Source organism: Pseudophryne corroboree, chromosome 3, assembly GCF_028390025.1.
Source record: "Pseudophryne corroboree isolate aPseCor3 chromosome 3, aPseCor3.hap2, whole genome shotgun sequence".
Classification (NCBI taxonomy): Eukaryota; Metazoa; Chordata; class Amphibia; order Anura; family Myobatrachidae; genus Pseudophryne; species Pseudophryne corroboree.
Window position 1 is genome coordinate 312,924,928 of NC_086446.1, and position 27,747 is coordinate 312,952,674.

Sequence of the window (27,747 nt, forward strand, 5' to 3'; positions counted from 1 at the left end):
CTTTACTATAGCTTTGGCAATCCAAGCACTGGCAATAGTGGGACGTAGTATTGTCCCAAAAGCCGTGTACATGGATTTGAGCGTATTATCAATTTTACGATTAGCCGACTCTTTTAAGGCAGTAGATCCTGTGACAGGTAAAACCACCTTCTTTGAGAGTCTGGATACTGACGCGTCAACAATAGGCTGGTTTTCCCATTTTTTCCTATCCTCTGCCGGGAAAGGAAATGCCACCAGAACCCTTTTAGGTATCTAGAATTTTTTATTCAGATTTTCCCAAGCCTTTTCAAATATAGCATTTAATTCCTTTGATGCAGGGAAGGTTAGCGAGGCTTTCTTATTTTCAGTGAAGTAAACGTCATCAACCTGCTCGGGTGTTGTATTAGCAATATTCAACACACACACACACACACACACACACACACACACACACACAGGGGAGGGCAGACAAAGTTTCACCCCCAAGAATGGCAAGAGAGAGACAGAGATTGGAGCCAACCCACACACAGTGCTTTTAATATAAAAGGGAGACCCCTTATCAGCGCTGACTGTGCCCCCCCCCCTCCTTCTACAACCCTCTGGTACTGTGATAGATAGCTGGAGTTGCTGTGGAGGAACTTGCTCTTCACTGACAGCGCCGTGCAGGCAGGAGAATGGCGCTGAACGCTGCTGGGTCTGCCCTGAGAAGCTCCGCCCCCAAAATGGCGCTGTCTTCCCGCTCTTCACAGGATTATACAGCCCTGAGGATTGATGCTGGCTGAGATCCGGGGACCCTGACAGGCCGTGTGACCAGTGTAGGCACTGGCTCAGGGCGCCCATCATAGCGCCGCACTATGTACCGCTGAGCCTCCGGGAGCGCAGTTAATACTGCGCTCCTACCCTGATGCCGCCATCTTCACACCGGCCCCCTGCTTGCTAGGGTGGTCGGTTGCTCACTTCGCCACAATCTTCAGCTCTGTAAGGAGGTGGGGGGCATGCTGCTGGGGTGAGCGATACCCTGCGGCGGGGAACGATCTATCCCCCCTGGAGCTCAGTGTCCAGTTAGCGGAGACAGTGGCTCAGGCCCCGCAGGGCGGACACTGCTCCCTCCCCTTAGTCCCTCGCTGCATGGAGACTGTTGCCAGCAGCCTCCCTGTAAAATAAACTCTAAAAATAAACTTTACCAAGGAAACTCTAGAGAGCTCCCCTAGCTGTGACCGGCTCATCCGGGCACATTCTCTAAACTGAGTCTGGTAGGAGGGGCATAGATGGAGGAGCCAGCCCACATTCTCAAACTCTTAAAGTGCCAATGGCTCCTGGTGGACCAGTCTATACCCCATGGTACTAATGAGGACCCCAGCATCCTCTAGGACGTAAGAGAAACATAGTTTTGTTAAGTCTGTACGCTGAAAAACTCATAGGGTTGTGTCTACTACCCCTCCAAAGCTGATATAAATATGCACTGTCAACAAAATATGTCCACAAGCTATTAAAAACCATTATATTGTAAGACAGTCATAATCACTAAGATGGACAGGAGAGCGCTGGGGGCGTGGTTAATGGTCTATGGCAGGCACGGCCAACCTGTGGCTCTTTAGCCGTTGCAAAACTTCACATTCCATCATAACCTGACAGTTTTAGTATTCCTTAAAAGCAAAACTGTCAGGGCATGCTGGAACTTGTAGTTTCACAACATCTGGAGCACCACAGGTTGGCCAGGCCTGGTTTACGGTGAATAAGATCTACTACTAAGCAGGCTGAACCAGGACACTTACTCTTCTCAGTTGGTCCAAGGCAGTGAGCATTTGTTCCAGCTGTTGCATTTTCTGCCGTGTCACGGACTGGTTGTTACCATTCAGATCTGAAAGGTCTGTGATACAAGAGAAACCTATGTAGAATTATTTTGGAGTGCATGTTTGTCATACATGGGTCAAAAAATGTATGACACTTTTTGAACCAAAAGGCTAGACCTAAATTATGGACAGCAGAAGTGTGAAAGTGTCATGTATGCATACTGTATGTGCACATAGCACAGGGGGTTTAGGGTTAGGAAACATGCCCAGTTGGGTTTTTACACACACAAACATTTTGAAGCTGTCAAAGAGGAGAAGACCCTTTAACAGTAAAACGGAGTAATCATAAATGTTAAATAAAATAAGCAAAAGAGAGAAGAAGAAAAAAAAAAAAAAAGCCTAAAGCATAGTCCCATTGGGGTATATAGCATATAGACACTCCGCTTACAGAGCTGGGGGTATGTGTTTTTTTTTTTTTTTGTAGCAGTCTTCTATTTTATATTTTATTTAGATCAGCTGGGCCAAGAAGGGACTTGTACGACCCAGGTAGCACCTAGGTCCAATTCTGGCACAAGGATGTAATCAATTACCAAAAAACTAATTAAAAAGACTTTAAAGCATAATCCCTATATTTTGTATAGCAATGACAGTACATTAATAATCCACTTTCCAGACATACAAACATTAGTGTTGGTGTGTAAAAATGGTCCCGGAGATCCATAATTACTACTACAAAAGACATTTCGTTTGTGCTGACACTACTACAACACTGAAAATAATTCCCAGGTTTAAAGTTAAAAAAAAATTGAAAGGTTAGTTCAATGCTTGTGCTTTCAAATCCTGTGTAACTCTTTGTACCTCATAGTGTTACTTCTTGTTGTATAATATTAACAGGAGGGAAAAAAAAGTTTAGTCAAATGATGCAGTCACTCACTCAGTGAAAATTCAGTGTAACAGAAGGATTATGAAGTCTGAAGTACTGGCTTGTAACATGATAGCTAATTGGTTGTAATGATGTGGGGAATGATTCCTCAACATACACTAGATAAAATCAATTGAACAATATGTAAATGCAACAGTCTGACTATTGTTGCGGACCATGTGCATCCATTTTTGTCTACTGTCTACCTCTCTACTGTGATAAGGAGTACATGCCACATCACAAAGTACGTCATCTCATGACGGTTCCATAAACATGAGAATTAGCTTATTCTGCTAAAAAATTACCTCTACAGTTGACTGATCTTATTTCAACAGAGCACCAGGATGTGGAGGAACGGAAGACTTGCAGCCTACAAATCTGCAATTACTGCATGATGCCAACAGAAACAGTCCTTAGGAATTCTGACCCATGATGACAATACCTCACTGTATCTAGGCATCCAAAACTTAAGACTGTTCTGGGGGATGGAGAGAGATGGTACTAACCCAGTAGTTCCCAAACTTTCTCAATCACGGCGCCCTACAGTTTCAGCATCATTGACATGGCACCCCTAGGGTAAAAGTCTTTTATTGATCAATTTGGAGAAAAATATTAGAAGTAAATTGTGTCTGCATGTCATACTTAGTTACGTGGTGGTGTACAGTTCTGCTTCTGACTGTTCACACTTTTTATGATTGGCAGCCACTAGCACTGGTTTTGGCTATTACTTTGACCATAAATAAGTTAATATAGTCTTGAACCACTGCAAGAACCTCATGGCTCCCCAGGATGCCAAGGCACACAGTTTGAGAACCACTGTATTAACCCAAGACTTGAAAGGTGTACCTAATAAATCAAACATAATGCAGGCTGATCTGGGACTAAGGGCGTTCTTACCCAGTACTACAAAAATGCACCTAATAAAAATCATTCACTGAGTAAATGATAAAAAAAGAAAAGCTGGATATAATTTAATATATTACTTAACAACTTACTATATCATTTATATATTATAGCTATCTAGACATAGCCTGTAATGGAAAGGAAGTGGTATAACACAAAAGCAAGGGCTGAGTAAGTGTGTATAAGAGTGATAAAAGGGCAAAAAGAGGCTGTAGACACATAGCAGAACACAGAATAGATCAGCTAGGGTTGGGTATGCGTTACCGCCGCTGTGGATCCCGGTGGTCAGCATACCAACCGCAAGATCCCGGAAGTGGACAAGCACAACAAGCCCCTTGCGGGCTCTGTGGCGAGCTGCACTCGCCACAGGTTCTTTTCTCACTCTGCTGGTGTCGTGAGACACCCACGAGTGGGAATAGTCCCAGCTAGTCGGCATGCAGACTAAGGATTTAGAGGGGGGTGGGATGTAGCCATTGGTAATGTGACTGGCGGTCACATAACTACATCCCATCAGCTGGGATATAGAAGAACAATGCTTGGAGCACAAAATCTTTTACATTTGTAAATATCTGGGGATGCACTTGCCATCCATGCAATGTTAGAGTGGTTTATAATGATCCAATATTGCTATGACCTGCAAGCTGTATGAGGGGGTCTTACTGCAGCTGCTCACCATGAGCTCTGAATTTCACTTACACAGATCTAAATTGATGACATTACAGAGAAGCCGCATTTTCAGGGCTGGCATACAAGGAGGACTTAAAATGGGCACTGACTCATCTGTTGCAGATTGAGCCTTTTCCTAAACAGAACCAGTTCTGCATCATAATGTTGCTTATGCTGGGCATACGCTGGCAGATAAAATGCTTGTCAGACCGACAGGCATTTTATCTGCCACTGCAGATACCCGGGGGACACACTGAGATCTCACAGATATCCGCCTCCATGGAGGAGACATTTCCCCGTTTATTCCCATGTGAAGGAACAGGAGAAATGTCCATCGGTCATCCGTGGTAGAGCATACACTGCCAGACGCAGCTGGCCGGACACTTAGAAAATTTCATGTTGGACGGACATGATGGATGATCTGTCAAGTTTGAGCGATTGATTTTCGGATCAGTCGGCCACAATCATGCTACAATTATCTGGGCACTGCGCTGATATCAGGTGGATTGTCCAGATAAATCGTACCGTGTATGCCCAACATTAGAAACATGTCCTGTTGCCATCAGAGTAAAAACAAACAAACAAACTCACAAAAGAACTGATGATATCTGTAATAGACGCGCCTTCACACTCATGATTATTATAAAGCTACATTTGAGGCCAATTCAAATAGTATTTTAACAATTCAAAGTCAAACCATGTTAGCAGCAGCTTTTTCATTTAAGCATGAATGCAAAGTTTACATATTTTAAGAGTGTCCGTAAAGATGCTTTCAGCTGGTTTGCACCTGGAATACTTTGCAGAAGCAGCTGCTAAGGGTATAAACCTTAAAGTGAACTTGGGAGCACTATCAAGCCACCTGGTGCAAAACTAAAAAGGTGCTCCTTAGCATACATCATAAATGCCCATCAACAACAAGCTGCATACCTTGAGTGCGTCTGCCTTGAGAAAGGTGGTAGATGGGAGTTGGGTACTAAACAGCAGGGAGAAATGCTGGCGGGGGGGAGGGGGGAAAGAGTTGTTCTTCAACAGAACAGTAAAAAGTAACCCACCGCTTTGACTTTTTAAGGTCTTGTAGTTAAAATCAAAATCATCCTGCAGATTTTCTACAACTTTCATCTTCTGCTCGAGATCCTATGCAAAAGGAGATAAAAGTGAATTAGCAAAGTGATCAGTAAAGCAGAGCCATATGACAATGTAAAATGCCATGATCAATACCTGGACTTTCTTCCTCACATCCTGCAGATGCTGCTCCAACATTTGCTGCTTTTCTGTCACCACAGTTGCAGTTGGGTGTGAAGCTGGACCTCCTTGCTAAATGGTAAAACATTTTTCATAGTTAGATGGAATCACGATACTAAACGTATAACATGATCTCCTTTCCATTTATCCCAAGGAAACAAACACTTGCCAATTAACAAATGGCAATGCAAACCTTCAGCCACTTGACTGATGAGCTGACCACTTACTAATACAATGTAGTACATTTCAGTGAAAAATTCCAGGTTTCATGAAACGAGATAAGAGGTAGTATGAAAGCGTTTCACAGTAGTTATTTGTAATTCTAGTTGTAAAGACCAAATGGCAGTGCAGGTGCATATTGCTAAGTTGTCACATGGTGTAGCTCTAACTGCATTTACATCATGCTGGGCTTTTTTTTTATGGGCAGTTCTTCTATCTGCCAACATGTACAAACACTAATGATATCCACACTCTACCTAGGGTCTTATCGAAATGTCGGACTGATCCCACGGAATACACCAACCGACTGCGGACAGAATACATTGTATTTTCGCCATTTCCAAGCCTAATCGGATGTTTGTCAGGTTCACATGTTGTTTTGCACCAATATAAGGGATTTTTGTGGAAATTTTGTCCTAAATTACCATTGGGTTCATAAATCATCGCACTTACTTAGTGATAGTAAAGCAATATTTTGTGGCATAGTTAATAAGAAAATATACCGGTGGTAGAGTTGGGGGGTGACTAGACACTGGACAATAGGATTGCGGTAAAGCTAAAGGAGATGGCGCTTAAATTAAAACGTATTACTTTAAGCCTGAGCTCCGCAGACCGAAAGCAAGCGTCACCGGAAGCAAAAAATGAAATCAAGGAAATGCGTGGACAGAGGACCAAGGAGCTACATGGCAGACCTGTTCTGACAAAGCAACATGTCCCTCTGCCCAGGAGGTCACCACTGCCCTAGTGGAATGCGTCGACACTCTAGTGCCCATCATCCTGTACTAGGCTGTGTGTCAGCATTCCCAGTAGTGTCGGTATCCCGGGGTCGGTATTTAGACTGCCGGGATATTGACCGAATCCCCCCTGTAGGAGCAGATCGGCACGTAGCAGAAGACGCCACACGGGACCTACAGTCATTTTGAGAACGTAGCACAACTGACGTGGCCAGTCTGGAGCCACTAGGATTACATCTGGTGATCATTGAGCCACTGAAGTACCTGAGACCACCTGGGGATTGGAGGAAAATGACAATCAAGATGAAAATGCCACAGAACAATCATGGCATCCAAGGTGAAAGCTATTGAGTCCCTGGATGTCACACATTACTGAGGAACCTTGAAGTTGCGTTGAGAAGCATTAAGGACCATCTTTGGAAGGACCCACATCCGAACTAACTTTTGGAAGAGCCCTGGAAGGAGAGACCACTCCCCCTAGAAGAATGCATTCCTGCTGCGAAAGTCTGCTGTGCAATATCCACTGCCAACACGATCACAGATGAACAAAATCGTCGGGCCATCTGTATCCTTATACACTCTCCGTTTCTGCTTTCCTGATTTACATATGCATCAGCAATCGCGTTCTGAGTGAATATGCACTGGCTGACTAGCCAGGATGGACTGAGCTCCCAAGAGAGCCAGAAAGTTTGCTTGGGCATAAGCGATTTGATTGTAAGAACCATCTGTGACGGTGACCAAAGGTCTTAGAGCCAAAGTAGTAATGTCACAGCACCTCAATCTAGTAGACTTGCGACCATGGACACTATTATCGGGCAAAAAGTGACCAAGGATCGCCTTTTGTAGGAGATTATCGGAAACTAGCCACCAATGCAGAGATTTACAAATACTCTGAGTAAAAGCCTGGGTGATAGAGTAGGACTTGCAGTGAGATAGGGTCCCTTGATGTTGGGCTGCAAGCTTAAATGCATTGTACAATCCATTAACTAAAACCCCATTATTTATTTATGTACTCATGTACTGAGGTGAGTAAGCTTACTAAGGAGAGAGCTGGGCTCTCGGTATAATGGGATATAGTTATGCGACTGGCGGACAGGAGACATCCGGTCACAATACTCACACCAGGACCCCACAACCTCACAATCCAGATAGTCAGCATGCCAAAAGGGACTATTCCCACTTCACCACCGAGCCCGCAGCGAGGCGAGCCCTCAAGGCACTTAGTTGCACCAGGCATCTAAAAGCCAGGATCCCGGCGTCGGTATGGTGACTGGCGGAACCCAACCTGGTATAATATTATTTAAGCAATGTGGTCATATGCCACTGCACTCTGTAGGTGGCGAATACAGGTGTACAACTGTTCTTCCCAGACCAGGTAGCCGCTCGGCATAGGTGCAAGGCCGAGACTCCACGGGCAGCCGCCCAAGAAGAGCCCACTGACCTTGTAGAGTGGGCCTTCAGAGACCGAGGAACGGGAAAGGCTGCCGACACATAGGCCTGTTGGATAGTAAGACTAATCCAGCGAGCAAGGGTCTGCTTTGAAGTAAGATAACCCTTTTTCTGCAAATCATAAAGCAAACAAGGAATCAGTCTTCCTGACCCGAGCTGTGCGCCTGACATAGATCTTCAAAGCACGCACAACATCCAAAGACTCCGGAGGAGCTGAAGCGTCAGAACAGGACGGAACCACAATAGGTTGATTCAGGTGAAATGCGGAGACAACCTTCGGCAGGAACTGCTGTCTAGTCCGGAGCTCTGCTCTGTCCTCGTAAAAGACCAAGTATGGACTTTTACACGATAGGGCCCCCAATTCTAAGAAGCGTCTAGCAGAAGCCAGGGCCAATAACATCACTGTCTTCCATGTGAGGTACTTGTCTTTTACAGTCATCAGAGGCTCAAACCAGGAGGACTTTAGAAATTTCAACACTACATCCAAAGCCCAGGGTGCCATAGGCGGCACAAAGGGAGGTTGTATGTGGAGCACCCCTTGTAAGAAGGTCTGAACTTCTGGCAACACAGCCAATTTCTTCTGAAAGAAAATGGAGAGCTGAAATCCGACCTTAACGGAACTCAGACACAAGCCTTTATCCACACCAGCCAGCAGGAAACTTAGGAAATGTCTCAAGTGAAACTCCACAGGTGGATACATGCGCTCCTCGCACCAAGAGACATATCTCCTCCAGATAGGAGGATAGCGTTTTGACGTCACAGGTTTTCTGGCTTGCACCATAGTGGCAATGACCTTTTTCGAAAGCCCTTTGTGAACTAGGATGTTCTGCCCAACTTCCATGCTGTCAAATGGAGCCGCCGTAAGTCCAAATAGACGAACGGTCCTTGCTGAAGAGATCCTCTCTTAGCGGCAGAGGCCAAGGGTCTTCTATGGACATGTCCAGAAGAGTTGCATACCACACCCTTCGGGGCAAATCCAGCACAATCAGGATTGCTTGTACTCTGATGTCTGATCCGCTGGAGCACCCTTGGGATAAATGGAATTGGAGGAAAATAGGTAGACCAGCCGGTAAGGCCAAGGTGACGTCAGTGCATCCACCGCACTCGTCTGAGGGTCTCTGGTTCACAAGCAGTAGCAGCGAAGCTTCTTGTTGAGGAGAGAAGCCATCATGTTGATTTGCGGGTATCCCAACCTGTCAACGCAATCCCCACACCCCCGGGTGGAGGTCGTGGCGCCTCAGGAAGTCCGCTTCCCAGTTGTCCACTCCTGGAATGAAAATTGCGGACAGCGCTCTTGCATTTCTTTCCGCCCAGAGAAGTATTTTTGACACTTCTCACATGCAGGCCCTGCTTTTCGTCCCTCCCTGTGGGTTGATGCATGCCACAGCCATGGCGTTGTCCGACTGAACCTGGATCGCCTGATCCCTGAGCAAAGGGGAGGCCTGAATCAGAGCATTGTAGAAAGCCCGAAGTTCCAGAATGTTGATTGGAAGAAGGGCCTCTCGGGAAGTCCACCTGCCCTGGAACTGCGCCTCCTGGGTGACAGCTCCCCATCCTCTTAGGCTTACATCCATCGTGAGGAGGATACAATCCCGAACAGTCGACCTTCCAGCAGGTTGGAAGACTAACCACCACAAGAGTGAAATCCTGGCCTGGGGTAACAGCTGAATCATTCAGTGCATCTGAAGAGGTGAACCGGACCACTTGTTCAGGATGTCCAATCGGAAGGGTCTGGCATGGAACATGCTGAACTGTATCGCATTATACAAGGCCACCATTTTTCCCCAACAATTTTATGCAAAGATGAATGGAAACTCGAGCAGGTCGGGGGACCATGCGAACCATCTCTTGAAGTCTTCTCACCTTGTACTCTGGGAGGAACACTCTCTGAGCTACAGTATCCAGGATCACACTCAGAAACAGGAGCCTTTGAGACAGTTCCAGTTGAGACTTCTGTAAATTGAGGATCCACCCGTGGTGACACAGAAGTTGGATAGTACGATCTATATGGAGCAGTAGAAGCTCCCTGGAACTTGCTTTTATCAGGAGATCGTCCAGGTAATGGACAACGTTGACCCCCTGGACTATGAGCTGGGACATCATTTCCGCCATCACCTTTGTGAACACCCTCGGAGCTGTAGACGGGCCTGAAACTGGTAGTGATCGTTCAATAGGTCGAACCGCAGATAGGCCTGATGAGGAGGCCAAATCGGGATATGTAGGTAGGCGTACTTGATATCCAGGGACACAAGGAATTCCTGTTGTTCCAGGCCCGCGATCACCGCTCTCAAAGATTCTGTCTTGAATTTGAAAACCTTCAGGTAAGGATTCAAGGACTTCAGATTCAAAATGGGTCTCACAGACCCGTCTGGTTTTGGCACCACAAACAGACTGGAGTAGTAACCTTATCCTCGCTGTAGCAGGGACATTGGAACAATGACCTGGGACTGGACCAACTTGTCGATACCCAGTAGTAGCATAACAGGCATATCTTCCAAAACTGGCAAGCCTGATTTGAGAAATCGTTGGGGAGGAGCACCGGCGAACTCCAGCTTGTAACCCTGAGAGATAAGGTCCCTTACCCAGGCATCTTGACAGGAACCGTCCCAGATGTGGCTGTAGTGACGTAACAGAGTACCCACCACGAGATCCCCTCGGGGTGAAAGGGTACCGTCATGCCGAAGTCTTTCTGGAAGCTGAACTGGTGCTCTGTTCCTGAGAGCCGGCAACGGCTGGTTTCTTAGGCTTACATCTGGAGCCTCCAGCTGCACTGGAGGCATCCCTGGCCCTAGATCGAAATCTGGAGGGCCGAAAGGACTGAGTAGACTGTCCCGGGTAGGTACGACTAGCAGGCAGAGCCCCCGAAGGGAGAAACGTGGATTTCCCAGCAGTAGCCTTTGAGATCCATGCGTCCAATTCACCTCCGAAGAGCCACTCACCTGTGAAGGGAAGAGAGATTCCACATTACGTATGGAATCAGCGTCTGCAATCCATTGATGCAATCATATGGCTCTGCGTGCAGACACAGCCATAGCAGTGGTTCTAGCATTTATATTGCCAATCTCCTTAAGGGAGTCACAGAGGACTCTTGCCGTGTCTTCAATGTGTTTTAGGAAAGTTACAGTAGTAACCAAGGTCATATCATCCGAAAGACCCTCCTGAATCTGAGTAGCCCATGTATGAATGGCATGCATCATCCAGCAACCAGCAATGACCGGTCTTTGAGCTACACCTGCAGCAGTGTAGATAGATTTTTGTGTGGTCTCTATTTTCCTATCCCCGGGGTCCTTTACAGTAAAAGAGCCCGGAGCAGGGAGCACCGCCTTTAGAAAGGCGAGAGACAGACATCTACAGCTGGAGATACTTCGCAGAATTTCCTGCCTTCAGGGGCAAATGGGGAGGTATTTAAAAACCATTTGGATACCTGATGTTTTTTATCTGGATTTTTCCAGGCTAATTTAAATAAATCATCAAATTCTTTAGAATCAGGAGAAGTGACTGTCAGTTTGTCTTGTGGGAGGGAAAAAAAAAAAAAAAAAAGACTGCTGATTAGTAGTGTTCTCCAGGGGGAGCTTTAACACATCCCGTATAGCCAATATGAGGGGTTCTATACCCTGTGTAGGGGTGGAATCCCCAACTAATGGGGTCCCCATCATCATCAGAATCTGATAGGATTGCAGGTAAAGCACGTTTGTGTGCACCTGTAGTAGACAGCAGGGGATGGGAAGCATCAGCCTTGGCAGTTAGGCTAGCTACTGCTTGTTGCAGTTCTTGTGTTTTATTGGCATTAGCAAAGCTGAGATGACATACGACATCATAGTTTTTATAGCCCCCAGCCAGGAAGGCTCTGGACTCTCCCCCATGTTATCAGCATTTTGGGATAACCGACTACACTGCTCACATGAAATGGAGCCCAATGAACTAGGAGAGAATCTGGCATTACATACATTGCATGACTTCTGTTTCACCATAATGAAATACAGAAACAATACACATACAACACAGACTGAACACAATACAAGCCTGCCCTATTGCATGCGAGAGAAGACACAGAAGAGAGGACACCAGCGCACCCAACGCTGTACAGCCCCAGTGAGACTCAGCATTTTATGTAGTACTATAAAACAGTGATACTGCAGTACAGATAATTCCCCAGGAATGTAAATTGTGCACTAATAGTGGCTCTCCACCTCTACACCCGGTACCAGTATTCCTGTGACCGTTTTGAGGAGCTGTATAAGGCTGCTGCTTCTTGGGCAGAGGAAGGCACCAAAATGCTGCTGAGCCCGCTCTGATGTAGCTTCACCCCCCACTATGGCGCCGGAGCTACTAATAAGTTTTATACTGGCTATGTCCCCACAGGCTGTGTAGACTCACATAAATGCTTGGTACAACACACCTTCCATCAGTCTCATGCAAGGGCACCCGCGGGTCCCCCCCAGGAGGGATCTGTACGCCTCACCCATGCGTCTGGCGCACAATGAACCCGGGGTCCCCCCTAGTGGGGCCCCAGTTTGTACTCCCCACGACGATCGCCTTCAGGCTTTGTTAAGGATGTGCAGCAATCTGCGGCAGATAAGGCACAGTACCCCGCTGAACAAACAGCCCCTCAGGACGGCTAGGCATGGCTTCTGCAGATCAGGTGTGCAGCAGGAAACAGGAGCTGCCCAGCACCGGCCGGTTAAATGTTTGGGAGAGCCTGGTGCTGGGTCCTGCCCCTGCTGTGACACTTTCACACTAGCGATGCCATACACCCTCATGAGATCACTGCAGCAGGAACGCGTCTGCAGATAGAAAAACATGCTAGCCAGCTCTGCTACCCTGCATTGCACCCGTTATACTTCAGAAACCAGCGTACTTGCCCCTCGTGCCAGGTATAGCAATGGTTCAGCCTGCTGCCAGGGCTTCCCTGAAGGGCGCTGACTCTGCACTAGGGAAGCCGCCCATGAACCCCAGTACAATTGCAGTGCCATACGGGACAAAGCTGTTACTCTCCACCTATCAGGGTGAGTGTATGCTCCCATCCCCAGGTCCAGTCGATCTTGGCCAGACTGGCACGCATCAGGGGGAGCACTGCTGTGGGTGAAGCATGGTGAGCCACACAGACTCATTACAGCCGATGCACTCCCTGCAGTCTGCTGCTAGTAAAAAAAATTAAAAGAAAGAAAATCAAACCTAACTAAGGCTGCAACAGCAATCCCAAACAAACATACATGCAGAGGAAACAAACTGCACTGACTTACTGGGAATGCAAGGGGGAGCTTAGGCTTTAATTTAGGATAGGTTCTAATGTAAGTGCCAGCTCCTGCAGCACTATCGCAATCCCATTGTCCAATGTCCCCCAGCCATTGATCAAAGAGAAAAGGTTCTGGCAAAGTGTCAAGTAAGTTAAAATACATTCGAACTACCATCCTATGTAGATGCAAGGAATAGAAACTGGCTTGGCCTACATGCCACACACAGTAGATTACATACCTGGGCAGCAGCAGCAGCAGTTTGGAGAAGCCTTCCCTCTTCCCAGAGGCACCTCGCCACAATACGTGCTATCTCCATTGGTTTCTCTAGGTACCTGCTCTGCAATGACAAAAAAATCCAATTTGGAAAAAATCACTTACATTTTCTTGCCCATATTTAGTGAAGAAAACATGCGCTAAAATAGTACAGTAAGAGTCGCTTGGGTTCTTTACAGCCACCTGCCAAAATTGAAGTCCATTAAGGATTACACTAGAATGAATTTTAGAATATATTATAATATATATATATATATATATATATATATATATATATATATATATATACATACATACATATACATATACATACATATACATACATATATATACACACATACATACACACACACACACACACACACACGTGAAACTCAAAGTTGGCATATCGCGCAAAAGTTAATTTATTTCAGTAATTCAACTTAAAGTAAGAATTTACTTACCGATAATTCTATTTCTCATAGTCCGTAGTGGATGCTGGGGACTCCGAAAGGACCATGGGGAATAGCGGCTCCGCAGAAGACTGGGCACAAAAGTAAAAGCTTTAGGACTACCTGGTGTGCACTGGCTCCTCCCCCTATGACCCTCCTCCAAGCCTCAGTTAGGATACTGTGCCCGGACGAGCGTACACAATAAGGAAGGATTTTGAATCCCGGGTAAGACTCTTACCAGCCACACCAATCACACCGTACAACCTGTGATCTGAACCCAGTTAACAGCATGATAACAGAGGAGCCTCTGAAAAGATGGCTCACAACAATAATAACCCGATTTTTGTAACAATAACTATGTACAAGTATTGCAGACAATCCGCACTTGGGATGGGCGCCCAGCATCCACTACGGACTATGAGAAATAGAATTATCGGTAAGTAAATTCTTATTTTCTCTAACGTCCTAGTGGATGCTGGGGACTCCGAAAGGACCATGGGGATTATACCAAAGCTCCCAAACGGGCGGGAGAGTGCGGATGACTCTGCAGCACCGAATGAGAGAACTCCAGGTCCTCCTCAGCCAGGGTATCAAATTTGTAGAATTTTGCAAACGTATTTGCCCCTGACCAAGTAGCTGCTCGGCAAAGTTGTAATGCCGAGACCCCTCGGGCAGCCGCCCAAGATGAGCCCACTTTCCGTGTGGAATGGGCTTTTACAGATTTTGGCTGTGGCAGGCCTGCCACAGAATGTGCAAGCTGAATTGTACTACAAATCCAACGAGCAATCGTCTGCTTAGAAGCAGGGGCACCCAGCTTGTTGGGTGCATACAGGATAAACAGCGAGTCAGATTTTCTGACTCCAGCCGTCCTGGAAACATATATTTTCAGGGCCCCGACTACGTCCAGCAACTTGGAATCCTCCAAGTCCCTAGTAGCCGCAGGCACCACAATAGGCTGGTTTAAGTGAAATGCTGAAACCACCTTAGGGAGAAATTGAGGACGAGTCCTCAATTCTGCCCTGTCCGTATGAAAAATTAGGTAAGGGCTTTTATAGGATAAAGCCGCCAATTCTGATACACGCCTGGCTGAAGCCAGGGCTAACAGCATTACCACTTTCCATGTGAGATATTTTAAGTCCACAGTGGTGAGTGGTTCAAACCAATGTGATTTTAGGAATCCCAAAACTACATTGAGATCCCAAGGTGCCACTGGAGGCACAAAAGGAGGCTGTATATGCAGTACCCCCTTGACAAACGTCTGAACTTCAGGAACTGAAGCTAGTTCTTTTTGGAAGAATATTGACAGGGCCGAAATTTGAACCTTAATGGACCCTAATTTGAGGCCCATAGACAGTCCTGTTTGCAGGAAATGCAGGAATCGACCAAGTTGAAATTCCTCTGTAGGGGCCTTCCTGGCCTCACACCACGCAACATATTTACGCCAAATACGGTGATAATGTTGCACAGTTACATCCTTCCTGGCTTTGATCAGGGTAGGGATAACTTCATCCGGAATGCCTTTTTCCTTCAGGATCCGGCGTTCAACCGCCATGCCGTCAAACGCAGCCGCGGTAAGTCTTGGAACAGACATGGTCCCTGCTGGAGCAGGTCCTTTCTTAGAGGTAGAGGCCACGGGTCTTCCGTGAGCATCTCTTGAATTTCCGGGTACCAAGTCCTTCTTGGCCAATCCGAAACCACGAGTATAGTCTTTACACCTCTCCTTCTTATGATTCTCAGTACCTTGGGTATGAGAGGCAGAGGAGGGAACACATATACTGACTGGTACACCCACGGTGTTACCAGAGCGTCCACAGCTATTGCCTGAGGGTCCCTTGACCTGGCGCAATATCTGTCCAGTTTTTTGTTGAGGCGGGACGCCATCATGTCCACCTTTGGTTTTTCCCAACGGTTCACAATCATTTGGAAGACTTCTGGGTGAAGTCCCCACTCCCCCGGGTGAAGATCGTGTCTGCTGAGGAAGTCTGCTTCCCAGTTGTCCACTCCCGGAATGAACACTGCTGACAGTGCTAACACATGATTTTCCGCCCAGCGAAGAATCCTTGCAACTTCCGTCATTGCCCTCCTGCTTCTTGTGCCGCCCTGTCTGTTTACGTGGGCGACTGCCGTGATGTTGTCCGACTGGATCAACACCGGCTGACCCTGAAGCAGAGGCCTTGCCTGACTTAGGGCATTGTAAATGGCCCTTAGTTCCAGGATATTTATGTGAAGTGACGTTTCCATGCTTGACCACAAGCCCTGGAAATTTTTTCCCTGTGTGACTGCTCCCCAGCCTCTCAGGCTGGCATCCGTGGTCACCAGGACCCAATCCTGAATGCCGAATCTGCGGCCCTCTAGGAGATGAGCACTCTGTAACCACCACAGGAGAGACACCCTTGTCCTTGGAGACAGGGTTATCCGCTGATGCATTTGAAGATGCGATCCGGACCATTTGTCCAGCAGATCCCACTGAAAAGTTCTTGCGTGGAATCTGCCGAATGGAATCGCTTCGTAAGAAGCCACCATCTTTCCCAGGACCCTTGTGCATTGATGCACTGACACTTGGCCTGGTCTTAGGAGGTTCCTGACTAGGTCGGATAACTCCCTGGCTTTCTCCTCCGGGAGAAACACCCTTTTTCTGTACTGTGTCCAGAATCATCCCTAGGAACAGCAGACGTGTCGTCGGAATCAGCTGCGATTTTGGAATATTTAGAATCCATCCGTGCTGTCGTAGTACTACTTGAGATAGTGCTACTCCGACCTCTAACTGTTCTCTGGACCTTGCCCTTATCAGGAGATCGTCCAAGTAAGGGATAATTAAGACGCCTTTTCTTCGAAGAAGAATCATCATTTCGGCCATAACCTTGGTAAAGACCCGGGGTGCCGTGGACAATCCAAACGGCAGCGTCTGAAACTGATAGTGACAGTTCTGTACCACAAACCTGAGGTACCCTTGGTGAGAAGGGCAAATTGGGACATGGAGGTAAGCATCCTTGATGTCCAGAGACACCATATAGTCCCCTTCTTCCAGGTTCGCTATCACTGCTCTGAGTGACTCCATCTTGAACTTGAACCTTTTTATGTAAGTGTTCAAGGATTTCAGATTTAAAATGGGTCTCACCGAGCCGTCCGGCTTCGGTACCACAAACAGCGTGGAATAATACCACTTTCCCTGTTGTAGGAGGGGTACCTTGATTATCACCTGCTGGGAATACAGCTTGTGAATGGCTTCCAATACCGCCTCCCTGTCGGGGGGAGACGTTGGTAAAGCAGACTTCAGGAACCGGCGAGGGGGGGGGACGTCTCGAATTCCAATTTGTACCCCTGAGATACTACCTGCAGGATCCAGGGGTCCACTTGCGAGTGAGCCCACTGCGCGCTGAAATTCTTGAGACGGGCCCCCACCGTGCCTGAGTCCGCTTGTAAGGCCCCAGCGTCATGCTGAGGACTTCAGAAGCGGGGGAGGGCTTCTGTTCGTGGGAAGAGGCTGTCTGCTGCAGTCTTTTTCCCCTTTCTCTGCCCCGGGGCAGATATGAGTGGCCTTTTGCCCGCTTGCCCTTATGGGGACGAAAGGACTGAGCCTGAAAAGACGGTATCTTTTTCTGCTGAGAGGTGACCTGGGGTAAAAAGGTGGATTTCCCAGCCGTTGCCGTGGCCACCAGGTCCGATAGACCGACCCCAAATAACTCCTCCCCTTTATACGGCAATACTTCCATATGCCGTTTGGAATCCGCATCACCTGACCACTGTCGCGTCCATAACCCTCTTCTGGCAGAAATGGACATCGCACTTACTCTTGATGCCAGAGTGCAAATATCCCTCTGTGCATCTCGCATATATAGAAATGCATCCTTTAAATGCTCTATAGTCAATAATATATTGTCCCTGTCCAGGGTATCAATATTTTCAGTCAGGGAATCCGACCAAGCCACCCCAGCACTGCACATCCAGGCTGAGGCGATTGCTGGTCGCAGTATAATACCAGTATGTGTGTATATACTTTTTAGGATATTATCCAGCTTCCTATCAGCTGGTTCCTTGAGGGCGGCCGTATCAGGAGACGGTAACGCCACTTGTTTTGATAAGCGTGTAAGCGCCTTATCTACCCTAGGGGGTGTTTCCCAACGTGCCCTAACCTCTGGCGGGAAAGGGTATAATGCCAATAATTTTTTAGAAATTAGCAGTTTTTTTTATCGGGGGAAACCCACGCTTCATCACACACCTCATTTAATTCATCTGATTCAGGAAAAACTACGGGTAGTTTTTTCACACCCCACATAATACCCTTTTTTGTGGTACTTGTAGTATCAGAAATGTTCAAAACCTCCTTCATTGCCGTGATCATGTAACGTGTGGCCCTACTGGAAATACGTTTGTTTCCTCACCGTCGACACTGGAGTCAGTGTCCGTGTCAGTGTCTGTATCGACCTGAGGTAACGGGCGTTTTAGAGCCCCTGACGGTGTTTGAGACGCCTGTACAGGTATTAACTGATTTGCCGGCTGTCTCATGTCGTCAACAGTCTTTTGTAAAGTGCTGACACTATCACGTAATTCTTTCCATAAGACCATCCAGTCAGGTGTCGACTCCCTAGGCATCACTAACACAGGCAATTGCTCCGCCTCCACACCATTTTCCTCCTCATACATGTCGACACAACGTACCGACACACAGCACACACACAGGGAATGCTCTGACAGAGGACAGGACCCCACTAGCCCTTTGGGGAGACAGAGGGAGAGTTTGCCAGCACACACCAGAGCGCTATATATATATATATATATATATATATATATATATATATATATATATATATATATATATATATATATATATATATATATATATATATATATATATATATATATATATATATATAGGGATAACCTTATATAAGTGTTTTTCCCTGATATAGCTGCTGTATATATTTATCTGCCAAATTAGTGCCCCCCCTCTCTTGTTTTACCCTGTTTCTGTAGTTCAGGACTGCAGGGGAGAGTCAGGGAGCCTTCCTCCAACGGAGCTGTGAGGAAAAAATGGCGCCAGTGTGCTGAGGAGATAGGCTCCGCCCCCTTCTCGGCAGCCTTTCTCCCGCTTTTTTATGGAAAAATTGGCAGGGGTTAAATGCATCCATATAGCCCAGGAGCTATATGTGATGTATTTTTTGCCAAAAAAGGTGTTTTTATTGCGTCTCAGGGCGCCCCCCCCCCAGCGCCCTGCACCCTCAGTGACCGGAGTGTGAAGTGTGCTGAGAGCAATGGCGCACAGCTGCGGTGCTGTGCGCTACCTTATTGAAGACAGGACGTCTTCTGCCGCCGATTTTCCGGACCTCTTCAGTCTTCTGGCTCTGTAAGGGGGCCGGCGGCGCGGCTCTGGGACCCATCCATGGCTGGGCCTGTGATCGTCCCTCTGGAGCTAATGTCCAGTAGCCTAAGAAGCCCAATCCACTCTGCACGCAGGTGAGTTCGCTTCTTCTCCCCTTAGTCCCTCGGTGCAGTGAGCCTGTTGCCAGCAGGTCTCACTGAAAATAAAAAACCTACTTTAAACTTTTACTCGAAGCAGCTCAGGAGAGCCCCTTAGTATGCACCCTTCTCGTTCGGGCACAAAAATCTAACTGAGGCTTGGAGGAGGGTCATAGGGGGAGGAGCCAGTGCACACCAGGTAGTCCTAAAGCTTTTACTTTTGTGCCCAGTCTCCTGCGGAGCCGCTATTCCCCATGGTCCTTTCGGAGTCCCCAGCATCCACTAGGACGTTAGAGAAAAAGGGAAATCTATTATATAGACTCATTACATGCAAAAGTGAGATATTTCAAGCCTTTATTTGTTATAATTTTGATGATTGTGGTTTACAGCTTAAGATAACCCCAAATCCAAAATCTCAGAAAATTAGATTACTACATAAAATCAATTAAAAAAAAGAAAAATGAAAAGGATTTTAAATACAGAAATGTCGTCCCTCTGAAAAGTATAATCATGCATATGTACTCAGTACTTGGTTTTGGCCCCTTTTGCATGAATTACTGCCTCAATGCAGCGTGGCATGGATTCTATCAGCCTGTGGCACTGCTGAGGTGTTATGGAAGACCAGGATGCTTCAATAGCGGCCTTCAGCTATTCTGCATTGTTCAGTCTCATGTCTCTCTTCTTTCTCTTGGCAATGCCCCATAAAGAGCCTGGAGAGGATTGTCAGGAAAAGGCCATTCAAAAGTGTGGGGAAGCTTCACAAGAAGCGGACTGAGGGTGGAGTTAATGCATCAGGAGCCACCACACACAGATCCTGGACATGGTTTTCAAATGTCGTATTCCTCTTGTCAAGCCACTCCTGAACAACAAACAGCGTCAGAAGCGTCTTACCTGGGCTAAAGAAACAAAGAACTAGTCTGTTGCTCAGTGGTCCAAAGTCCTCTTTTCTCATGAGAGCAAATTTTGCATCTCATTTGGAACCCAAGGTCCCAGAGTATGGAGGAAGTATGGAGAGGCACACAATCCAAGATGCTTTAAGTCCAGTGTGAAGTTTCCACAGTCTGTATTGATTTGGGGAGCCATGTCATCCATACCTCCCAACATTTAAGGACCGGAACGAGGGACATCTGGGGGGCGTGGTCTATGGGGAAGGGGGCGTGGCTTCAGAGGGTCCGTGATCGTGAGCCACGGCCCCGTTTTCGTCACTGAGGGGGCATGGCCAGCGCTCTGAGAGCTGCTGGCCATGCCCCCACTCCCTCTAGCTCACTGGAATAGACTTCTATTCACCGCTGCTCTGCTCTCAACTGAGCAGAGCAGCGAATGATCAGGAGCCTCCCAACTGTCCCCCATCCCCCCACCACAGGAAACTGCGGCCCGTGGGAGGGACAGCGAGACAGGCCCGCGCAAATCGGGACAGTTGGGTGGTATGTGTCATCTGCTGGTGTTGGTCCACTGTCCTTTATTAAGTTCAGAGTCAACACAGAAGTCTACCAGGACATTTTACAGCACTTCATGCTTCCTTCAGCAGACAAGTTTTATGGAGATGCGGACTTCATTTTCCAGCAGGACTTTGCACCTGTCCACACTGCCAAAAGTACCAAAAGTATTTGACTTTAGCAACTATGTTGAGATTTTATTTCTAGTTAAAACACATTTGGATGATAACGCTCATTCAGGCCTTCAATTGTACTGCTAATTTGTGGCACGTAGCTATGTCAGAGACACATGTATGTGATTAGCGTACTGCTAATATGTGGCTAGGAGCTCACAGAGGCATGCATGCTATAAGCATGACACTGCAGATAGAATAAGAAATGAAAGTAAAAGTAGTGCTATTAGCTATATGAATCAGCCCACACAGTGGGACAGGAATATATTAGTCTCTGCAGGAGTTTCTGGGCATGGTCCAGCAATGTAGTAGAAAAATAATACAGGTTGAGTCTCCCTTATCCAAAATGCTTGGGACCAGAGGTATTTTGGATATGGGATTTTTCCGTATTTTGGAATAATTGCATACCATAATGAGATATCATGGTGATGGGACCTAAATCTAAGCACAGAATGCATTTATGTTTCATATACACCTTATACACACAGCCTGAAGGTAATTTTAGCCAATATTTTTTATAACTTTGTTTAATGCACAAAGTGTGTGTACATTCACACAATTCATTTATGTTTCATATACACCTTATACACACAGCCTGAAGGTCATTTAATACAATATTTTTAATAACTTTGTGTATTAAACAAAGTTTGTCTACAGTGAGCCATCAGAAAACAAAGTTTTCACTATCTCACTCTCACTCAAAAAAGTCCGTATTTCGGAATATTCCGTATTTCGGAATATTTGGATATGGGATACTCAACCTGTACTATAGCTAAGGGGGAGGGGGGTAAAATAGTAATGAGAATTTTTTTTTTTTTTTTTTTTTAAATGGTCAAAAATAAAATCCTGCTCTGCACCCCTGATTAAATTAAAACAGCTGTAAAATACATGTTAAACTAAAAACCATTTTTGTTCTATACTTCAGTTAAATGATTTTATCTGAATCAATTGGTGGACACTTGGCAATGGAGCATGGAGTAGATTCAGGTCAATTCCATTAATTTTCTAATCAAGCCCAACTGAAGAGAACCAGGAAGAAACAGACAAACCTATCACTTGAAAATAAAATAAAAATAATACATCTGACTTGGCAAAATTTACAAGAAATCTACAATCTGTGATCTTCAATGTCCTCAAATGAATTCATAGAAAATAAAATTTTAATATAAGTAAAATTCCGGTCTCCTTTTTATATATGCAATGGACACTGGACAATAGGGGCATACCAATTCTGCCCCTTTGGGCTAGTATGCTTATAGTTTTGCAAAGAGCAAGACATTACTGCCAAAACTGGCATCCTTAGACAAAAAAAAGAATTAAACTTGTTACACTCTGTAAAAAGAAAAAACACTGAGGCCAATATGTCCAAAAGACACATACTGACATAGTAGAATATGCGCGCACATTTAAAGCAATAGCTTTTCCTGACCTAAAACTGAAATAGCAATAAGATTTAAAAAAATCAATGGGAGAATTCACTATCTAATGGTTCAAAAGGAGAGGTTTTAATTAGTGATGAGCGGGTTCGGTTTCTCAGAATTCGAACCCCCCCGAACTTCACCCATTTTACACGGTTCCAGGCAAACTCGGATCCTCCAGCCTTGCTCGGTTAACCCAAGCGCGCCCGAAAGTCATCATCCCGCTGTCAGATTCTCGCGAGATTCGTATTCCATATAAGGAGCCGCGCGTCGCTGCCATTTTCACTTGTGCATTGGAGATGATAGGGAGAGGACGTGCAGCGTTCTCTCAGTTTCTGTGCTCAGTGTGCTTGCAAATATCTGTGCTCAGTGTGCTTGCAAATATCTGTGCTCAGTGTGCTTGCAAATATCTGTGCTCAGTGTGCTTGCTATCTGTGCTCAGTGTGCTTGCAAATATCTGTGCTCAGTGTGCTTGCAAATATCTGTGCTCAGTGTGCTTGCAAATATCTACGTTCTCTGCCTGAAAAACGCTCCATACCTGTGATGCATTGTAGTATAGGAGGACAGTGCAGAATTTTGCTGACCAGTGACCACCAGTATTATATAGCAGTACGGTACAGTAGGCCACTGCTCTACCTACCTCTGTGTTGTCGTCAAGTATACTATCCATCCATACCTGTGGTGCATATTAGTTGTGCGCAGTATTATATAGTAGGAGGACAGTGCAGAATTTTGCTGACCACGTGTGTGCATAATATATATATATATATATATATATATATATATATATATATATATATATATATATACACACACACACACATATATATACATATATACACACACACATATATACACATATATACATATACACACATACATATACACACACACACACACACACACACATACATATGCACACACACATACATACACACACGTACGGTATAGTAGTCCATTGCTCTACCTGTGTCGTCAAGTATACTACAATAGTTCAGTAAAATAACACAAAAATCAAAAGCATCTGATGAGAAGCGTAAACCTGCCAATATGCCATTTACGACACGGAGTGGCAAGGAACGGCTGAGGCCCTGGCCTATGTTCATGGCTAGTGGTTCAGATTCACATGAGGATGGAAGCACTCATCCTCTCGCTAGAAAACTGCAGTGCCACTCCTAGGTGGGCCAGGTGTTTGTGTCGGCCACTTGGGTCGCTTAGCTATCCCGCGACCTTGGTGCAAATTTTAGGACTAAAAATAATATTGTGAGGTGTGAGGTGTTCAGAATAGACTGGAAATGAGTGGAAATTATGGTTATTGAGGTTAATACTATGGGATCAAAATGACCCCCAAATTCTATGATTTAAGCTGTTTTTGAGGGTTTTTTGTAAAAAAAACACCCGAATCCAAAACACATCCGAATCCGACAAAAAATTTTCAGGGAGGTTTTACCAAAACGCGTCCGAACCCAAAACACGGCCGCGGAAACGAATCCAAAACCCGAAAAATTTCCGGTGCACATCACTAGTTTTAATGCAGTCATTACTAAAACGTAAAATCCAAGGGACTAATGACAATGTATTACGGTCGCAAATGTATCACCATGCAAAAAAGTCTGCAGGTAAGAAAGCCATCAGTTCGAGAAGACCGTACAGAGCCTTAAAGAAACTCACTTTTAAACTATCCAGGAAAAAACAGGAACACGCTAGCTAACTGGAAAGTAGTATCATGAAACCCCCTCTTCTCGCAAGGAGAAAAATAAGTGCACCAGCTCCTATAATAAAAGCTCTCAGCATGGTCCCTATAACTCTTAGATATCCCATTTTTATTAAGGATCAGGACTGCCACACCATTAAAGACAGCAGCTCTAATACCTGAAGGTAAAAGGATCCCTGATTTAACAGATCCTATCTTCGAGAGGCAGTACTCACCAAGATCCCAAAAAGATCTTTGCCAATCAAGCCCCACCATCAGCACTCAATTCCTTCTTACTTTACCTATGACAATGAGTGGAAGAAGTGCAAGAGGAATACACTGAAAAATCAAGCTAAAATCACATGGGGCTATTAAAAATTCATAATAAAAGGTAATCTTTTGTCTTAGAGCAGCTCAAGATTCTATAATGTTTGTCGACAACACGGAAATATGCGTCGGAGACTTTGTCTTGATCAATAGATTGCCCAGGTAATGAATAATCGTCACAGCCCGTGATCTCAGAAAAGCACCCATGAGTGAACGAACACCTGTGGAACATAAGTAGGCCAACAGGGAGAAGTCAAAACTGGAAATCGAAAGACTGAACAACAAACTCAAGATATCATTTGTAACCTTCCCAAATTGGAAATAAGCATCTTTACCATCCAAGGCAACCATGAACGCGTCCAACTCCATACCACCAATAATGGATTTCACTTGAACCTGTTTAACTGAACATAGGTGACAAAAGGATTCATTTGGTTTTAAGACCAGAAAAGGTTTGAATAGAAGCCTGTCCCTCTGTTATACAGGCACTGGTATGGTCACATCCATGATTAAATTGTGTGTGAAAGCTTCTCAGAGCGCCTGGCACTTTGCCTTATCTATAGGAGAGCCCATATTGAATAAATATATGGGTGGTTTTCAGAGGAGACTGATGGTATAACCACAATACCTAATGCCCCTTACATAAGAATCTGAAGTGGGACAGTGGAGTGCAGACAGGATTCCACAAGAATCTGCATGTCCTCAAGACTTTATCTGAGGGTCTGGTCAACAGATTTTTTTTATTTTATTTTTTCCCCTCTGTTGACCTTCATAAGCATTACTAACATCTAACGCCAGACCCTTGCCAGCATATGAGAGGACTGAAACAGAGCAGAGATCACTGAATCTAAAATTCAGTCTTTGAGACAGAGCCTTCAGAGCCATATCCTATAAATATACAGATGTCACTCTGAATTATAATAACCTTGGTTGAATGCATCCCTGACTGTAAACCTTTCAGAAGTTGACAGAGGTGGTTATGGATGTCATATTGGGCTCAGATTTTTCTCATCTGTACTATACTGAAAGGCTGTTGAACTTGGGATCAGAATAGTGGTGAACTAGGACACTGCACTAAGGGGCTGATTCTGAATTGAGAGCAAAAAAAAAGAGCAGGTAACTCTGTACCTTTAACACATGCATAGAGATTTTAAATTGCATTGCAAAAATAAAGCTACCTAGTATTCGTGAGCTACATGCAAAAATAACCAGTATTTATCCAGCATGTAAAAACCAAAATGTGCGAGTATTTCCACCCCTTCCATTGCAACATGGTTTGTTCCAGATACAAAGTTAATTAGTATTTTTGCTTTGCTCACAAATCACCCACTAAGTGCCCAACTTTAGTAGAACCTTTCAATAATATGTATCCTCTTAGGGTAAGGGATAAAAAGGGACTACTCTGTGTAACCTGAAACTTGTTAGGATTTAGTCCTTGTCCAAAAAGTAAATAGTCTCATCACTACAGCCAGCAAGATCATGTAGCAATGGTAGTAAAGGAGGAAACATAAGCAACTGAAATGTCTGATGACTCTGCTACGTCATCTTCATGAGATAACTGAGAATCCGACCATTCCCAGGATCAGTCCAAGTCAAAAAAGTAATATTTCCAAGACCTAGCCAGCAAGGAGAACGCTATAATCCTATCTCATGAAGAGGAAATCTAATAATGCCCAACAGATATTTTGTCAGGCACTTTGTTTAAGCAGATTCATCTGGGGGTGTGATTAAGAGACCAGGGATGACATCATCTTCCTGTGCCCCAGAAGCACCAATCATCATCTCAGAGCGTTACTCGGGTCTGAAAACACGGGTAATGACCGTTTCCACAGCACAATTACCCAGGTCATTACGGTGTTCAACCCAGGTAGCTACCCGGGTAGGATTCCAGGGTCACTCAACCCATGTTGAGCTGTTTTCACTTACTAAAAACCCGTGTCAATGCGCGCCACCGTGCAAAAACATGGGTAACTTTAGCTAGTGGAAAAGGGGTATAAGCCAGCCAAGGAGGAGAGCCTTAACAGTCTTGATATCTGAACTTTTCTCCAGAGTATATAAAACGTAAATCAGTCACCTCTCAGGTAGTGATAGCCTGATTAGGGTTGGCCTGCTGTGCAGTGTTGAGAAGCTGCCCTCCTACACCCGCCTAACAAGCAAGCCCAGAGCCTGTACTCCACATCAGTCATAGGATCACACAGGTGGGCGCAGCTAACTACAGTGTGAGATAGGAGTCACTTACCTTTTTATACTGCCAATGCCTATACACCCCCCCCCCCCCCCCAAATTCAAGCCAGTAAATGAGGGGTAATCCCACATTGGGAGTAGGATATAGTATAGATAACAGCACCTTCCTAACACAACTGCAATATCAAGTATTATGAGGAGATCTTAAATAAAGCACTGTCAAAGAAAAACACCCTGTGCTGTGGGTAATAGAAAAGAAGAGCAGAAAATAAACCATATTGAATATTTTGACGTGCCAAGGTACTAAAGGATGCTCTCTACACCATCATATGTCCCCCATCATATGTCCCCCCACCATGATAGTTCAGGTCTAACCTATGCCTCTCCAGCCATTTCAGAACTGCAATTCCATAACATCTGTCAGCTAAAGAAGTACATAATGTCCTAGTGTTATACAGTCATTTGAAACCACAATTCTAGCAAAATTATAGTTTACTAAAGAAACATTTCTGTCTGAATGTTACTGAAAGATTAAATGTCCACTATTCTTCTAGGTGGGTATCTGAATGCGGGCTATGCCTGGGAAATGCCATCAGACCACCAACATTGACAATATTCTCTTGGACCCCATAGAGGTATGCCACAAAATTACCGATGTAAGGTTATCTATTCTACCATGATGTGCATGACAGCACAGTGTAGAGAATGGAATACTAGCTGATATATGTATAGTGTCTGTAAATGATGGCCACTATATGCACTGGCCTCATGCTCTGAATACACACTTGCAGTACACGGACACACAAGCTTTCATTACCTGCAGAAACTGCTTTATCCGCCTCAGGTTGTGTTGATAGAGGACATTAGATTCCTGCAGGAACCTACTGTATTGCTGATCTATCTCCCCAAGAAGGTTGTGGAAGACCAGAGTTGCATGAGACTCTTTACTGGCAGCAAAACCCCTGTAGAGCAAATATTACAACGTTTTAACGCACACACTTAAATTCTCTATCACCAAACCTCAGTCAGATCTGTGATGTGTGGGAAAGGTGTGCTGCAATGGACACATCTACAACTGTGGCTGTTGTACTTTTCCCTTTCCATTATAACACACACTTCTATGTTAAAGTTTACTGCAAGCATCAGCAAGGCTTATGAGCCTCTGACTAGCTGGGTATATTGGGACTTGTAATTCCACAACAGCTGGATAG

General features: G+C 45.4%; 1 protein-coding gene across 5 annotated transcripts in view; it reads right to left on the reverse strand.

Moving 5' to 3' along the window:
* STAT3 (signal transducer and activator of transcription 3) overlaps positions 1-27,747 on the reverse strand; it is a 308,823-nt gene that overhangs the window by 155,879 nt on the left and 125,197 nt on the right. For all 5 annotated transcript variants that reach the window (XM_063959434.1, XM_063959433.1, XM_063959430.1 and 2 more), the window contains exons 3-7: positions 27,354-27,498; positions 13,383-13,481; positions 5,482-5,577; positions 5,316-5,397; positions 1,755-1,849 (exon numbers count right to left, since the gene is read on the reverse strand). In XM_063959434.1, the coding sequence (XP_063815504.1) occupies positions 1,755-1,849; positions 5,316-5,397; positions 5,482-5,577; positions 13,383-13,481; positions 27,354-27,498 (517 nt within the window). The remainder of the gene's footprint in view (positions 1-1,754; positions 1,850-5,315; positions 5,398-5,481; positions 5,578-13,382; positions 13,482-27,353; positions 27,499-27,747) is intronic.